This window comes from Meriones unguiculatus, chromosome 6, assembly GCF_030254825.1.
Source record: "Meriones unguiculatus strain TT.TT164.6M chromosome 6, Bangor_MerUng_6.1, whole genome shotgun sequence".
Classification (NCBI taxonomy): Eukaryota; Metazoa; Chordata; class Mammalia; order Rodentia; family Muridae; genus Meriones; species Meriones unguiculatus.
The window spans coordinates 42,689,484-42,706,329 of record NC_083354.1 but is presented as its reverse complement, the minus strand read 5'-3'; the positions used below and the strand labels follow the sequence as shown (position 1 = coordinate 42,706,329).

The 16,846-nt window shown below is 47.4% G+C and overlaps 2 protein-coding genes across 6 annotated transcripts in view; both read left to right on the top strand.

Annotated features, from left to right (window-relative positions):
- The first annotated feature begins 346 nt into the window (after positions 1-346).
- On the top strand, positions 347-7,847 carry Qars1 (glutaminyl-tRNA synthetase 1). Its single transcript, XM_021662948.2, has 24 exons — positions 347-581; positions 754-901; positions 1,252-1,361; positions 1,443-1,518; positions 1,743-1,807; positions 2,428-2,481; positions 2,621-2,681; positions 3,186-3,257; positions 3,374-3,459; positions 3,622-3,708; positions 4,549-4,648; positions 4,766-4,844; positions 4,925-5,033; positions 5,132-5,262; positions 5,373-5,465; positions 5,746-5,883; positions 5,970-6,057; positions 6,144-6,287; positions 6,385-6,489; positions 6,647-6,739; positions 6,850-6,977; positions 7,070-7,136; positions 7,209-7,334; positions 7,702-7,847. Exons 1-24 carry the CDS (start codon positions 465-467, stop codon positions 7,750-7,752), a joined length of 2,328 nt encoding a protein of 775 aa, XP_021518623.1. The 5' UTR covers positions 347-464; the 3' UTR covers positions 7,753-7,847.
- A 1,074-nt stretch (positions 7,848-8,921) lies between these two features.
- Positions 8,922-16,846, top strand: part of Qrich1 (glutamine rich 1) — a 48,278-nt gene continuing 40,353 nt past the window's right edge. The window contains exons 1-2 of one of the 5 annotated variants that reach the window (XM_021662983.2): positions 8,922-9,078; positions 10,524-10,583. The gene's annotated coding sequence lies outside the window, so the exon portion shown is untranslated. Of the gene's footprint in view, positions 9,079-9,411; positions 9,769-10,459; positions 10,584-16,846 lie in introns of those variants that run through there. The other 4 variants (XM_060385255.1, XM_021662971.2, XM_021662965.2 and 1 more) reach the window with 4 other exon arrangements.

Genomic DNA, 16,846 nt, shown 5'->3' with positions numbered 1-16,846 from the left:
TTACGCACATTTTCTGCGGTGATTTGGACCGAGAATTACAGGAAAAGCATTTTATCAGCTGTTTCCATGACAACTCAAAAGCGGTGACGTTGAAGAACACGACCGGAACTCCTCTTTTGCTCTCCGAGGACGCGATGGGGTCGGATTCCTAGGGCTGAGGGAGGGAGAAGACGCCACGCCTGAGTCTTCCTGCAGGTTTGTCGCTAAACACTGTCTCTCTCCACGCCCGAGGCAGACTTTCCAAGGTCGCGTGGCCCCCACCCTGCCAGCTGCCTCGAACCCGGGAGCCGGAAGCCAGATGCCCGGAAAAGCCGGTCGGGCGGCTCTCGGCGGGCGACCCCGCCCCTCCACGGAGGAAGGCCGCCATTGGGTCTCTTCCAGGCTCCCTGCTCTCATTGGTCGGTGAGCGAAGGTCGCGGTGCCGATGCGGCCCAAAGTTTCTCTTGGTTTCCGGTGTCCCTGCTATGGCGACTCCGGATTCGCTGGCCCTGTTCACTGGCCTCGGCCTTAGCGAAAACAAGGCGCGCGAGACTCTCAAGAACGCGGCTCTGAGCACCCAGCTGCGGGAGGCGGCGACCCAGGTGCGAGTCCCTTTCCCCATGGCCGCAGCTGCCTCCTGTGCGCCTGAGCAACGCGATTTGCTCCGGCGTCCAGCTCTTGCCTTGTGGGAAGAGGAAAACTGATCTTCACAGTGAAGTGATTCATCCTAACTCACTGGGCATGGGCCTTTCTCCCTGACCCCTCTGACTCCAGGCGCAGCAAACTCTGGGCTCTACCATCGACAAGGCTACCGGGACCTTGCTGTATGGTTTGGCCTCCAGACTCAGGGACACCCGGCGTCTTTCTTTCCTTGTGACCTATATAGCCAATAAGAAGATCCACACTGAGCTCCAGCTGAGCGGTGAGACCCCCTACCAGATCCACCCTCAAACCCTCCCTTCAGCCAAGACTCCTGTTTGCTTTTTCTGTCGAGTTCCCAGTTGCTTTCTGGGTATGAGGTTGTGGACAGGCATTAGGGCATGGAGGGAGAGACCTCAGGTATGGATGGGAGAATCATCACGGTGAGAGGCCTGCTTCAGAACACATGCTTCTTTTTCTCTGGCCTCAGGGCTTCTTTCCAATGGTGCCAGGGCCTAAGCTCTTAAAGGGGCATCTAGCTTCCCAAAACCAGTTGAGATTTCATGGCCTGAAGGCCCTGTCAGTCCACTTCTTGGAGCTGAGTTGCCTGCCTCACTGCCTTTCCTTTTTCAGCTGCTCTTGAGTATGTGCGGAGTCATCCCCTGGATCCCATTGATGTCAAGGACTTCGAGCAGGAGTGTGGTGTGGGTGTGGTGGTGACGCCGGAACAGATTGAGGAGGCTGTAAGTCCTAGAGTGTGCGTGTCGGTTGCTAGAAAGTTTCTGAAGAGGCATCCCTGAGCCCTATGGTTTGGCTTTCTGCAGGTGGAGGCCACCATAAATAGGCACCGCCCCCAGCTCCTGGTGGATCGGTACCGTTTTAACATGGGGCTGCTGATGGGTGAGTAGAAGCTGAGACAGGGCCTTCCTTGTAGGCTGACCACTCTGGTGGTTCCTTCTACGTGGGGCATATATGAAAGGGAGGTGGGAGGATGAGCGAGGGATGCCTTGCTGGTGTCCGGACTGGGCCGAGGTTCTGATTCCTGTGTCGGCTAGGGCTTCGTTGAGGAGGGGAAGAAGTACCTCCTATTGCCTCCTTGCAGCTTCTTGTGCCCATGCTCTTAGGGGAGGCTCGGGCTGCACTCAGATGGGCGGATGGCAAAATGATCAAGCATGAAGTGGATATGCAGGTGGGTGCCTCCCTGATGAAGTTAGAATCCACTGAGGGAGAAAGGGAGAAAGGGGAAGGAGACCCTGACAGAGATAGTGGAGCCCAGTGTGGAGGGGGTAGCATGTGACTTGGGCCTTTGAGTTAGCATGAATCATGACGTCACTGTGAAGCTGTTTCCTCTTCCTACAAATGGGCCATGTGACCTTTCTCTTGATGTGCTGGCAAAGAATCACAAGAACATAATGCCTGAGGTGGACTGTTTATCTTGAATCAGGGCTCACATTATTTCTCTGTAAATGGCAGCATTTATTTCCCTGGGCCCAGGATAAACCCTCAAAAAGGGGAAAAAAAACCATTCAAGGCCAGTAGAAACATGTGAGGAAGCTGGCTGGGCAGAGGCAGGTGGATATCTTTGATCGGCATAGTGAGTTCCAGGCCAGCCAGGGCTACATAGTGAGATCCCATCTCAAACAACAGCAACAACAGTAAACAGTGAGGAGGTAGGGTGGGATTGGCTGGATAGGCTCGTGAGGTGGGTGCTGGCAGAAAGGCCAGAAAGCCCTTGGTTGGACGGGAAGGAGTCCATCAGGAGATTCTTGTGGGAGGCCATCTCTGTGTTTGACTTTGGTATCTGCTCAGGTTCTCCACCTTCTGGGGCCCAAGATGGAAGCTGATCTGGAGAAGAAGCCTAAGGTGAGGCTAGGCATCTACTTCACCCAGGTCACCTGGTGAAGTAGAAGTACAGGGAGAAATAGCTGCAGAAGGGAGCGTCTGAACCCATTTCGAAAGATCTTGCCCGGAGAGAGTGATGTAATTGCTGTGCTTCTCTTAGGTGGCAAAGGCTCGGCTGGAAGAGACAGACCGGAAGACCTCCAGAGATGTGGTGGAGAATGGTGAGAAGCCCGAGGTGCCTGTTACATTCAGCTCCTGACTTCTGGGCATTCTGTGTGAAGGACCTTACAGCACAGGTTTCTCAGGCCCTCACCTTATCGAGCCTTTTATTTTCTTAGTTGGGATTCCTGGGGTTTCCTTTATTCCTTTTGCCTAGAGATTGGCATTAGAGACCTGAGAAGTTTGGCTCTGTAGCTCTTGTCTCTGGGAATTGGTGAAGAGGGGCCAGCTCAGGTCTGGTTTCAGGATATCGATAGCTGCCATGGATATTTTCCTGACTGGGTATGGTAGTTTTATTTACAAGACAAGAACTGGACAGTGATGGTGCATGCTTTTAATCCCAGCACTTGGGAGGCAGAGGCAGGTGATCCCTGGGTTCAAAGTCATCCTGGTCTACAAAGTGAATTCCAGGACAACCAGCGCTATACAGAGAAACCCTGTCTTGAAAAATACAAAAAAATAAAAACCCAAAACAGAAGTCAAGGTTCTTGATTTCTTCCTATCAGGTGAGGTTGCTGGCCAGACCCTGTCTCTAATGGAACAGCTCCGTGGGGAGGCCCTTAAATTTCATAAACCAGGTAAGGGGGCTCCGTGAAATTCTGGAGTGTGCTGGTGATCAGCTTTATAGCTAGGCTTGTAGAGCCAGGATCCTTGGCTGACGGCCTGGTCATCAGATTTGTTTTGCCCCTGACAGGTGAGAACTACAAGACTCCAGGCTATGTGACCACACCACACACTATGGACCTGCTGAAGCAGCACCTGGAGATTACTGGGGGACAGGTGCGAAGGGATGTGGCCAGGCAGATACTTGCTTGAGTGTCTAAGCTGCCTCCATCCTGCTTCATCTCACCCATTACCATGACCTCCCTAGGAAGAAGCATCTGTTTTTATAGGGTGGTCCAAACTCTCAGCTCATTTCTCCTATCCCATTCCTTTACTCAGGTACGTACCCGGTTCCCCCCAGAGCCCAATGGAATTCTGCATATTGGACATGCCAAAGCCATCAATTTCAACTTTGGTTATGCCAAGGTAAGTGTATGTCTAGGTCCCTGTCAAGTAATATGATCACTGGCTACTCCTACAACTGTATTCCAGAAAAGTATATTTCTATCTTGCCTTTTGTAGCTTATAACAGAGACCATAGAGGGAAACCACAGGAAACAGAAACAGGCCTCCTCAGGGACTACTGGGCTCACTGGAAGAAAACTAAAATGATTCTTTAGATATAGCCATTGGATTTATGGTTTCACTGTATAGCCCTGGATGGCCTTGAAGTTATAGAGCTCACTTGCCAACTGCTAGGATTAAAGGCATGTACCACTATGCCCCATGGATGGTACATTTCTTGAATTCCTTTTATTTAACTTTTCAGTTTTTTGATGTTGGTCATCAAAAAAAGACATTGATTAAAAAAATATTCTTAGGAGGCTGGAAAGATGGCTCAGTGGTTAAGAGCAATTGCTGCTCTTGCAGAGGACCTGTTTCAGTTCCTAGCGCCCACATGATGGCTTATAACTGCCTAGAGCTACAGTTTTAGGGGATAGCATCTTCTAACCTGTGAGGGCACTAGTCACACACATGGTATGAGCATATGCACGCAGGCAAAACAAATCTAAAAGGAAAAAATGGTGTGTGTGTGCTATCGCACATATGTACATGTCAAAGGAAATATTTTGAATATCTGTTCTTTCCATCACATATTTTGAGAACCAAACTCAGGTCGTTAGGCTTGTGCAGCAACTGCTTTTATCTGCTCGACTATCAGTGGCTACACTCTACATTTTGATAAGTGCGAGCTCTGAGGATGATGTTGTGGCCTGGAGGGCCTGATGGGTATGCAGAAGCTAACAGATGCTCCTACTCCTCTAGGCCAACAATGGTATCTGTTTTCTGCGCTTTGACGACACCAACCCTGAGAAGGAAGAAGCAAAATTCTTCACTGCAATTTATGACATGGTGACCTGGCTGGGTATGGATTGGGTGAGGCCTGGGCAGGGCTGGTGGTGCATGGACCTCCTTCTGGGCCATGGCTTTGGTCATTTAGTGACTCTTGCTGGCTGTTCAGACAATGTCTCTACTGCCCTAGGTTACACACCTTACAAAGTGACATATGCCTCCGACTATTTTGACCAGCTGTATGCCTGGGCTGTGGAACTCATCCATAGGTGAGGCTAGGACAAAATGTTGAGCCAAGTCAACTGACCAGGTCATGGGCCACCTGCACATTCATATCCTCTTTTCCCAGGGGCCAAGCTTATGTGTGTCATCAGAGAGTGGAAGAGCTCAAAGGCCACAACCCATTACCTTCACCATGGAGGGACCGGCCTATTGAGGAATCACTGCTGCTCTTTGAGGTGGCGTCCCAGAAGGGAGGCTTGGTTTGGGTAGGCCAGTGTGCTGAGGATGAGATGCACCTGTGTTTAGAATTAGCCTGATCTCTCCTTCTCCTCAGGCAATGCGCAAGGGCAAATTTGCTGAGGGTGAGGCCACACTTCGAATGAGGTTGGTAATGGAAGATGGCAAGATGGACCCTGTGGCCTATCGAGTCAAGTATACGCCTCACCATCGCACAGGGGACAAATGGTACATGTTGGCGTGGGGACGGGTGGTAAGGCAGCAGGGCTGTGGACTGGGGCAACAGCCAATGAAATATGGCAGAGGGGCTGGTGGGGTTTACTGCCTATGTTCCACAGGTGCATCTACCCCACCTACGACTACACACACTGTCTTTGTGACTCCATCGAACACATCACCCACTCACTGTGTACCAAGGAATTCCAGGCTCGGTGAGGAGGCTGAGGTTATGGGTGGGTAGGCCTAAGGGGTTCCTTTCTTGTTTAGAGTGTTTACATGCATATGCGTTGGGGTGTGGGTACCACAGCATGTGTGTTGAGATCAGAGTAAAACTTGTAATAGTCAGCTCTCTCCTTCCACTATGTAGGTTCCAGGGCTCCAACTCATTCCTCCAGACTTGGCATTAAGTGTCTGCCTGCTGGACTCCCTCGCTGGCCACTAGGGCTTTTTCTGTGGTCTCTTCCTGTCTCTAACCCTATGCTTTCATCCTAGACGGTCTTCCTACTTTTGGTTATGTAACGCGCTGGATGTTTATTGCCCTGTTCAGTGGGAATACGGCCGCCTCAATTTGCACTATGCAGTTGTCTCAAAGCGGAAGATTCTCCAGCTTGTAGCAGCTGGTGCTGTCCGGTAGGTGTGGCCCCTGAGTTCACCAGAGGATGTAGCACTAGTGGCATGTGCTGTTTAAGGTCTTCTGACGACCCTCTTATCCACAGGGACTGGGACGATCCACGGCTCTTTACGCTCACTGCCCTGCGACGACGGGGTTTTCCACCTGAGGCCATCAACAACTTCTGTGCTCGGGTATAATCCAGGGGACTGAGTGGGTAGAAACGGGCTAAGTGTGGCAGTTTGTGGTTGTGGCTATGACTGATGAGTTTTCCTGACAGGTGGGGGTGACAGTGGCACAGACCACAATGGAACCTCATCTTCTGGAATCCTGTGTGCGGGATGTGCTGAATGACACAGCCCCACGCGCCATGGCTGTGCTAGAGCCATTACAAGTTGTCATCACTAACTTTCCTGCACCCAAGGTGGGCTTGTGTGTGTGTGTGTGTGTGTGTGTGTGTGTATGTATGTATGTATAAATGCCTAGAATCTGGGATGACTCCTACCTATCTCCTGCTGCAGCCCTTGGACATCCAAGTGCCAAACTTCCCAGCTGATGAAACCAAGGGCTTCCACCAGGTTCCTTTTGCTTCCACTGTCTTCATTGAGAGAACTGACTTTAAGGAGGTAAATAGGGGTTTATTGCTATGACTGTTCTGGGGGTCTTTTAAGATCCATCTCCTTCCTGCTCCTTTACCATGAACTAATCCCTGACAAACATGGGGATGGGAGAAGCCTTGTTCTTGTTTGCAGCTTTTGTATTTTCCATGCTTCTTTTCTTTAGGAGTCCGAAGCAGGCTATAAGCGCCTAGCTTGGGGCCAGCCTGTGGGCCTGAGACATACTGGTTATGTCATCGAGCTGCAGCATGTTGTCAAGGTCAGAGACAGCCATCATCTTTCTATGTAGTGCTTGCTAGAGCCAAGGTTTGTAGTAGCCAGCAGCCTTAGTAGAGACCCTGCTCTGACTGCATCCTCCTCCACTTCAAGGGCTCCAGTGGCTCTGTGGAATCCTTGGAGGTGACGTGTAGACGAGCTGATGCTGGAGAGAAGCCCAAGGCCTTTATTCACTGGGTGTCACAGCCTTTGCTGTGTGAGATTCGCCTGTATGAGCGACTGTGAGTGAACATACCTGGGACTGGGTGGTGACAAGATGGGAACCGCATGCTGTAGCTCTCCAGCTGGGCCCCTGACTTCCCTCTGGCTACAGATTCCAGCATAAGAACCCTGAAGACCTTGTTGAAGTGCCTGGTGGATTCCTAAGTGACCTGAACCCGGTAGGCTCATGGAGTGTGAGGTGAGGTTGGTGGCCTCTGAGCTGGATTGGTACTTGAATTCTCTCTTTGCAGGCATCGCTACAAGTAGTGGAAGGAGCATTAGTGGACTGCTCTGTGGCTCTGGCAAAGCCCTTTGACAAGTTTCAGTTTGAGCGACTTGGGTACTTCTCTGTGGACCCAGATAGCCAACAAGGACAGGTGCTTAACTTTACCTCCATTTTTCCGCAGTACTGATGGTGGATGCTGTTGACTGTGCTAAACATTCTTCCTATGGTCCCTTAGCTTTCACCAGTTACCTCAGACAAAACTGGCTCGGAGGTTAAGGCCAAGCAAACATTTTATAGGGCCCTAACTGTTTTACTCTTCAAAGTAGCAGGCATGCCAAGACTTTGTCATAATCCTCATTAAACTAAGGGACAGCACAGTCATCTAGTCTCTTGTACAATATTACAGTTATTGAGAACCATGATCCTTTCTCCCTTGATACATCACCTCCTTGGTGATGAGGGGTAATTAAGGGGACTGGTTCTGGGCTGTTGGTCATTTTTCTTCCTTTGCCTTTTAGCTTGTCTTCAACCGAACTGTCACACTAAAAGAAGATCCAGGAAAGGTGTAACCTGAAAACATGTGGCCCTACCTCATCCTGGAGGTTTGGGGTGTCCTCACCACCCCACACTCCATTTCAATAAAGAATAAAGAAATCCTCCCAAAGTCTGTGTGTTGTTTGCCTTTCTAGTATTTCAGGACCCTAGAGACATGCTGTGTGAGTTGGCAGTGGTGGTGCTTACACGTCGCCTTCCCAGAACAGAGGGGCAGTGAGAACACCGCTGCCGCAGATACACGGCTGGAATCAGATCAGCACTTAGTATGATAAACTGGGCGCTGCACAGTCATCACCCTTACGAAGGCATCTCTTTTGTGTCTGTGTCTGTGTCCAGGCAGATCAAGAGACACATGATGCCCATTGAGAACAACTTGCCTACTGCTTAAGCATAACGAGACAAAGCATAAATGCTGTGGTGGCCTCTCAAGTTTAGAGGCCCAAGAAGTCTCCCCGATGGCTATACAGTGCGGAGATCAGGTTCCTGACCATGCTGGCCCTTAGGTGGGACCCCCATCTCAGAGATGACTTCTCAGAGTTTGCCGGGACAGGAACAAAAGCAGAAAGCAGAAAGCATCCACCACAGGCTGATGGCTCTCTGGGTTGATGTGAGCTGACGGTGAGGCTGTAGGTGAGTGCCTGCAGCTTTAAAGCCTTCCACATTTTCCCTGTATACAAACACTAGGCTACCCAAGGCCCGCTTTAAGGTGGACCTGACTGTGGCAAGCTCGTCTCAGATGGTAGCTGATGGTGAGCGTTCCAGAGGTGGTTTTCTCCAGTCTATCAGTCCCCGAGCGTTTCCCAGGTGCGGTACAACTGTTAAGAGCTGGCCCCAGTTTAAGAGCTTGGGGGTCGACCTTAACCACGAGGCCGAGCTAGGCCGGGCTCCGCCTCGCGAGGAGCCGTGCGGCTAAAAGAGGCGCTAGCCAGACGCCCGGAGGTGGGCTTAAGAGGCGCCCTGCCAGACCCCGGGCAGGGGCAAGGCATCCCCGGGAGCGCGAACCCCGGGCTTAGGCTCCGCCCTGCATGGAGGGGCGTCCATGGGCGTGGCGGCCCTTCCCACAACCGAGGAACGGCCCTCGGCCCCACAAGCCTCCCTTTCAGTACGAAGCGTTCCCTTTAAGTCCGACCGGCAACTCTCGCGGGATCCGACGCTTCGATTCTCGCGAGAGGGGCATTCGGCTCCCATTGGTTGCGAGGGTTGAATGTAAGATGGCGCCCAGGGAGCTGTGAGGAGAAAATCCTGTCGGTCTTGGAGCAGCGACGGCAGAACCGGGGCCCCGGGCGGCGAAGCGGGGCCGGCGGGTCGAGCGGAGGCAGCGGCGGCGGTGACGTCGCCGGGTGAGGGCTCTGGTGCGGGCCGGAACGCAGCGAGGCTGTGGGACTGGGACAGCGGCCCACCCCACACAACGGCGGGCGGGGGCGGGCGGGCCGCCGCCGCCGGGCCCAGGCGACCTCGGGGCGGCCTCGGCACGGAGAGCGTCCCTCGGCTCGCGTGCCTCCGCCCCGCGGGTGGGGGAGGGGCGGGCCTGGATCCGGGTGGGCGCGGCGCGCGGGCGCGCGCAGGGGCGGGCGCGCGCTCGGGCCTGTTTTTTTTTTTTTTTTTCTCCTGCGCGCGGCGGCGCGCGCGCTGTGCGGTCCTCTCGTCGCGCGCAGCCGCCCGACGTGCGCGTCCCCGTTGGCTCCCAGCTGTGGCCCGTGGGCTAGAGCGGCTTCCGGGGCGCGCGCCTCCCCGCGACCCCCCAGTTTTGCGGCGCGCGCCGTGCTGTTGGTTGGTCGTGCTGTCGTCCCGAGTGCGCGCCGGACACCCCTTCTGCGCGGAGGGCCGGCGGCCTGGCGGACGACCGAGGTGCTGCGCGGGGAAGGTTGAGGCTTGGGGCCCTCCTGCCCTGCTGACGTCCGGTGGCTCAGGTCTGCGGAGAAACGTCGCGGCCCTACTGTCCGCCTTGCGGCTCCGCTCTTCTCTGAGGCGGACGAGATTGCTCGCACTAACCGAAGAATGCTGTTACTTAAGCGAGGCCCATGTATTGGGTGGGTGCTTGGGGAGGGTGCCACCCTGCTTCGGAAACCGAGTCCTATTGGCCAGAGAGGGCATTGGGTCCCCCTGGGTTTCCTCACCTTGTGCTGGTGCTTTGTGCCGAGAAGGTTAACATTACAAGGCCCTGCTTTTCTTCCGTTAGAAACCTATTCCTCCCTCCATAAGCGCAATTGATACACGTCACCTCTGTGCGCTCCGGAAAGAGATCCTCTTATGTGTGTGGTACGAAACTCTCCGAGCTTTAAAATTCCCCTTTAAATCCTCAAATGCAGCCATTTCCCCCTCCCCGCGTGAGTGGGAGGGGCTTGCTTTTCTGGTCTTAGTAAGGGCTGGTTCTTAACCTTTATAAACTTGATCAATGCTTTACCTTTTTTCTTTGTGATTTCTAAAGTATCCAGCAGAAATTTCTAAAATCTGCCCATGTTACTATGAGAACCAAGTGACTTAAGTCCTCAGCTTTTGTGTGTGTGTGTGTGTGTGTCCCAGCGCTGTGATATGGGGTCAAGAAAATACTAGGTTTTTTGATGGAGAACTATACAGCTCTTTTTTCCTAAGACAAAACATCTGCTAGTTTATTTTTCAGTTTTGTTACATTAAGGTTGGAAAAAAAAAGCAAGCTAAAAGGAGTAATGGTAGCAATGGAATTTGATAGTAATGATTTTTAATATACTGTATTTTTTTAAGAACAAAGTTAAAACTTAAAAAGAGGCTGAGGATGGAAGGAACTTCTTTGTTCTATCTTCTTCAGAATGTTAGAAGTCTTAAGAACTCAGGACAAGCAGCAGACATACATGCAACATGGTGACTGGTGAGTTTAAATCATTCATATGCTGGAAGTATGTGTGCAGTCCGTTACCCCCTACCCCCTTGATAATTCTGAAACTTTATAAATTCTGTCATTCATTCTTCGTGTTGTCTGCCAGAAACCTCTAGCTACTAGAAAACTGCAGATGAGGGAAACTGTTTGTTGCTTGGACGACGGTCCTTTAAAATCCTAAGTCAGTGGAACATGCAGGATTAACATTGCAAAGCACCAGCTAAGAACCTAAATGGTTTTCCAAAAACAAACAAACAAAAATCCTCCAAACTGTTAGGTCAAGTTTATTGAGGATGTGTTTATAAACTTTTTATACCTTTTAAGCTTGCTTATTTTGGATTATCTTTTTTTTCTTTTAAACAAACATCCAGTGCTCAGTCAGCTAATATTATCCTGGTAGATATGTCTAGTCCTCTAAGAGAAGCTTTTATACTTCTCCAAGAACTTATGCTGTTCCAGATCTCCTTACATAAGCTTCCATTTTAAACCAAAGCTCAAGAAATGGTTGAATTTTATTGTGAATTTGTATTAACTTGAAAAAACAGGAGCATCACAAATCAGAACCCAGTCAGGGACCTGGACCTTGGGTGTGGCTATGCTTTTTTATAACAGCTTCAAAATCAAGGATGTCTTCCTGTAAGCTTGCATGATTTTAATCAGTAGTGATTTGTACTTTTGTGCCATGCTTCTTAATTCTGTGCTTTTTAAGTGGCAGTGCTGTCAGGCCTGAGAATGAGGTGGTGCGCGAACCTTTTCTTTACTTTTCCGCATTTAGTTCCAGCTGTAAGTCCTCTCTGAGCCTCTCTATTTTCCACTAAAATGTTTTATTGTGATTTCAGTTTTTAGTGGGTTTTTTGTTCATTTGTTTTTGTTGTTTTGTGAAGGGATTGGACGTACAGTCTTGCACATGCTAAGCATGCACTTTAACCACTAAACTACTTCTTTGCCTCTGGTTGTTGTGATTTGTCTTATTAAATTGCCTTGGTTGCATGACGAAATGATACAAATTTTTACTTTCTTCAAGGGGGAAAAGGAATGGCTCTTTGGACTCACTTTAGGCTAAGGCAGAACTGTAGTTTGATGAAATGTGTTAGAAAGGTGTTTTTTCTCTTTGAAACAGCCTTTTGGAATCCTGGGCTGGCCTGTTGCCAGCCCAGGAACATGGTCTTGGAACTTCTGGTCCTCTTGCCTCTACCTCCCATATGCTGGGATTATAGGTGTGCTGCCACCAAGCCCATTCTCTGGGTTGGAGATCAAACCCTGGGCTTTGTGCGTGCTAGACAAGCACACTACAAACCCTCCCTCACAGTTGTGAAATATTTATGCACACTGCTCACAGATCAGATTAGTGTAGCTACCTCTAAGAAATAGAATGCCATCATCCCTGTACCCATTCCTTCTCATAGCATCTCAGTTCTTGGAGACAACTAAACTACTCTTCTGATTTGAGTAATCTCTTTCTTTCTTTTCTTTTTTGAATGTGTATGGGTGTTTTATCTGCATATAGGTCTCTGCACCACGTGTGTGCAGTGTCCTCAGAACCAGAAGAAGTTAGAGCCAGTTGTGAGCTGCTTTTGGGTTCCTGGAATTAAATCTAGGGCCTCTAGAAAGAACAGCGAGTGCACTTAATTACTCCTGAACCATCTCTTCAGCTTGATAATATTGTCTTTTGTCTTTATTCTTAACCACCTTTGTATCCCTAAACATAGTTTTTGTTTTGAATTTTGTGTATACACATGGGATTTTGCTTTATGATAATTATTGTTTTCAAAACAAGATCTTACTATGTGCATCTGGGTGTTATGAAACTCGCTGTGACCCCACAAAGCTCCACCTGCCTCTGCCTCTGGAGCTAAGCTTTATTAATGTCCTCTGCTTTTGTCATCATTTTTTATGTGTGCAGTTTGTGGTAGTTGATGTCCATTTCTGTATTATACTGTTCGGTTGCAACTCCATGCTTTTTCATGTTAGTAAACATCTAAATTGCTTCTAGTTTATAGATATTAGTGCTACTATGAACATTTGTACGTATTTGGATGTCATACATTTAAGGTTAGGGTTGCAAGGTTTTTTATTGGAGGGATACACACACACACACACACACACACACGTATGTGCTCTAGCTGCATTTCTACCTGCACACCAGGTCTCACTATAGATGGTTGTGAGCCACCATGTGGTTGCTGGGAATTGAACTCAGGACCTCTGGAAGAACAGACAGTGAGCGCTCTTAATCTCTGAGCCATCTCTGCAGCCAGGAAGGGATTTTTCAACTTGACTAGCCAGTGTAAGTGGCTGTACCAACTTACAGCCCATCTGTATTTGATAAGAATATGTATTTTAAATTCGTGGCTGAAAATGTGTGTTGTTTAAAAATAGAACCATGATGAAAAGGTCCTTAAATTTGGGACTTCCCAGTAAAGGCATGGATGAGTGACCCTGACAAACTTTGTGGAAGAATAGAACTAGGGATGTTGTAGAGATGGCTTAGAGGATAAGAGCATTGGGTGCTCTTCCAAAGGTCCTGAGTTCAATTCCCAACAACCACATGGTAGCTCACAACCATCTATAATGAGATCTGGTGTCCTCCTCTGGCCTGCAGGCCTACATGCAGGCGGAACACTGTATACATAATAAATTAAAAAAAAAAAAAAAAGAATAGAACTAGGTTTTCCACTCTGCTTCTTTGGCAATAACTCCTTACCTTAGTTATAACAAACATGACTAGCTTCCTAAAATTAGTTTTTTTTAAATGTGAAAATGAGCTTTTTAAATCAAACTAAGCTGTGAAGAACCATTCTTAGAGTAGGTACTTTAAGAGAGGTTTGAGTCTCATAGGCAAGACTGAGGCAACTCAGGCTATGTATATTCTTAGAAATTTAAAACCTCAAAAAAAAAAAACAAACTTGGCTAAACCAAAGGTAGAGAGTTATCTTGTTGCAGTCAGCCACAGTTTGAATTCCTTGTTACACACTTTCTCCTCTCTTACTGCTATACTGGACTAGTCAAACAAACAAAAAACAAATCCAAGGAGGCAGAAATAAATGACTCAAGAAGGTGAGTACTAGAATCATCTCTTACTACCTAAATAGAAAAAGAAATTAACGGAAGTACCCTTGGAAATGGTTTTTGAGTGATCTTTCCACGAGTACCATTGTGTTCTAGTGATAAGAGTAGCTTGAATATTAAACTTGTGTCAGGCATTGTGTTAATTATAGCTCTAGTAAACGGAGTAGCTGGAGGCAGATAATTAGCATATAGAAAGTGGTTTGGATCTGTTGATTGGAGCTAGTTTGTCTTTATTGTCCTGCAAAGCAGCTATACTTGAGGTGTTTAGAAGCAAATGCTTTTTTACCGACTCTACCTACTATGAGTTCTGCTGTGTTTTCTTTTGCTATGATGAATCTCATCTGACCGCCAGATAATGGGGGTACTATTCCCAAAGCTTCGTGTTTTTAGAAGTCTTATAATTAATTTCTTTCTGCTTCTCACCTGGTTCTTTGGCTTAATGAGGAGTCTTGTCTCTGAGTGTTGGTGGAAGGTAGTTTATCTATTATGGAGCCTCAGGAGTGCCTTTGTGTCTTGTGGGCTACATCTTGAAGAACTTAACACTTCATTATTGTGTAAAATTTTTGGTGCTTGATGATTTTGTTAAGAGTTAAAGATTTTTAGGGAAAAGCCTATTACTCAAAAAGAATTGTCTCACTGTTGCAGTATAACCACTGCAAAAGAAGGATGATTTATTAAATGTCTTTCCATTAATGAAAGTTGTGGAAAATACAGTAGACTTTTACACAGAAAGAAACAAATTTGTCAGCTAATCGTTGGTGTCGATTTTTTTGACTTTTTTTTCTCCTAATAAGTAAAATTGTATGAGTTACCTTTTTTTTTAAGTACATCTAGTGTATGTTTTGTGTTATGAAATATTTTCAAGGTTGTATGTGGCATTGGGGCAAGATATACCCCCTCATTCCATTTTTGTCACACTTTTCTTAATTTAAAAAAAAATTAATTTTTTTTGAGCCAGGCTGATCTATCTCAGGCTTGTTGTATTGTCTAGATTAACATATTTTTCAAAAACAGTTGTGGTTCTATAGATAGCAATGGAATTTCACTGAAAAATCAACTTTTTTTTTTTTTTTTGGTTTGTTTTGTTTTTTTGAGACAGGGTTTCTATTAGCCTTGGCTCTCCTGGAATTTACTATGTTGGTTGGCCTTGAACTCAGAATCAGAAAGATCCAACTGCCTCTGCCTCAGGAGTGCTAGGATTAAAGGTCTGCACTACCACCACAGCCTGGCTTTGTTTTGGTGTTTTTAGTCATCATCTCTGTGTAGTCTTGGTTGTCCTGGAGCTCCATGTGTAATCCAGGCTTGCCTTGAACTCCTGTTTCTGTTTCTGTCTCCTGAGTGCTGAGATCAAAGATGGGCACCACTAAGCCTGGCTCACGTATTGTTTTAAAATAATACCTAGGAACTAAGACTTTTATCAGTGGTAGAATACCTGCTTGGTATGTGCAGGGCCTTAGGTTTGATTCCCAGCCCCGCTAAAAAAATACACGGAGAAACACAACATTACAGGTAAACCTGAACGGGAGAGAAAGCTTTGAAGTATATAAGCAAACTGGGCATGATGGTACATACCTTTAATTCCAGCACTCCCAGCATTTAGGAGACAGAGGCAGGCAGATCTCTGAGTTTTCATGGCCAGACTGTTTTCCATAGTGAGTTCCAGGCAGGCCAGAACTCTACAGAGAATGACAGCTTTTCTCAAAAAAAACAAAAGTGTGTGTGTTAGTGTGTGTGTGTGAGACACACACACACACACACACACACACACATACACAGAGAGAGAGACAGAGAAGTGAACTTTTGGAAAAATTTGTTATACTGTTTTTTGTTTTCCAAAGCACTATTTGTATGTCAGGTTGAAGCTACCTTGATGAACTTTGGTTCATTGGGATACTGTAGCGTAATGGATAGTTTCAGGTTTGTGTTGGCCTGGAAATACTGAGTTTCTATGAGATAAAGGTTTATCTATTGTGTTGTTGCTGCCACTGCTCTTCTTCCTTGTCTCATCATCCTCTTTAAATTATGAGCCAGATGTCGTGTTTGCCTTTAATCCCAGCACATGGAAGACAGGGTCTCCAGCTTGCTCTACATAGAGTTCCATGCTAGCCAAGGCTACATAGGGAGACCTTGTCTCAACTGCAGGTACCCACAGAAAGCAGAAGAGGGTACTGGGTCCCCTGGAACTAGAGTTAAGTTGGTTGTAAGTCCCCTGACACAGGTGCTGGAAATAGAGCACAGGTCCTCAGTTAACTGCTGTGCCATCTCTCTAGTTCCATTGTTGTTGTGTATTTGTGGAGAAAAGTATTCACAGTATATTTATTATAAGAAAGAGTTGTTACTGGATTGTTCTGTTTTAAAGCACCCAAATATAATTTGTATATTATATAGTACCCTACAGAAATGTTAATAATATCAGTAAAGTAATAGCCAGAAGACCATCTGTTTTTCTTTGGTTTCACTGTTGGCCCTGGAAATGTAGAGTTTTTATTCCTCCCAAGATGTGTACTAATGGGCTGGAGAAATGGCTCAGAGGTTAAGAGCAGTGGCTCTTCTTCCAAAGGTCCTGAGTTCAGTTCCTAGCAACCACATAGTAGCTCATCAACCATCTAGATCTGGTGCCCTCTTCTGGCATGCAGGCACAATACTGTATAAATAATATAACAATTTATTTGAGAAAAGTAGTACACTTTTTTTACTTGAGTTACAGATGTGAATAGGAAGAATCTTTTTTTATTTTTTTTAATTAAAAAAATTTTTATTCTTAAGCTAGCCAGTGGTGGCTGCACATGCCTTTAATCCCAGCATTTGGGAGGCAGAGGCAGGTAGATCTCTGAGATTGAGGACAGCCAGTATTACATAGAGAGACCCTGTCTTGGGGGAGAAAAAATTATTTGCATGTGTATGTGTCTGCCAGTGTCAGTGGGGGTCATAAGAAGGCATTGAATCCCTGGAAGCTGGAGTTGTAAGCCCCCTAATGTGGGTGTTGAGATTTGAACCTCCAGTTTTTGGAAGAGCGGCAAATGCTCTTAACCATTCAGCTATCTCTTCAGCCCTGCAAGAAAGAATTCTAATTAATTATTTTTAATTATTTATTTTTATTTTATGTACATTGGTGTTTTGCCTGCATGTAGGTGTCTATGAGGGTGTCTGGTGCCTTGGAACAGGAGTTACAGGCGGTTGTGACT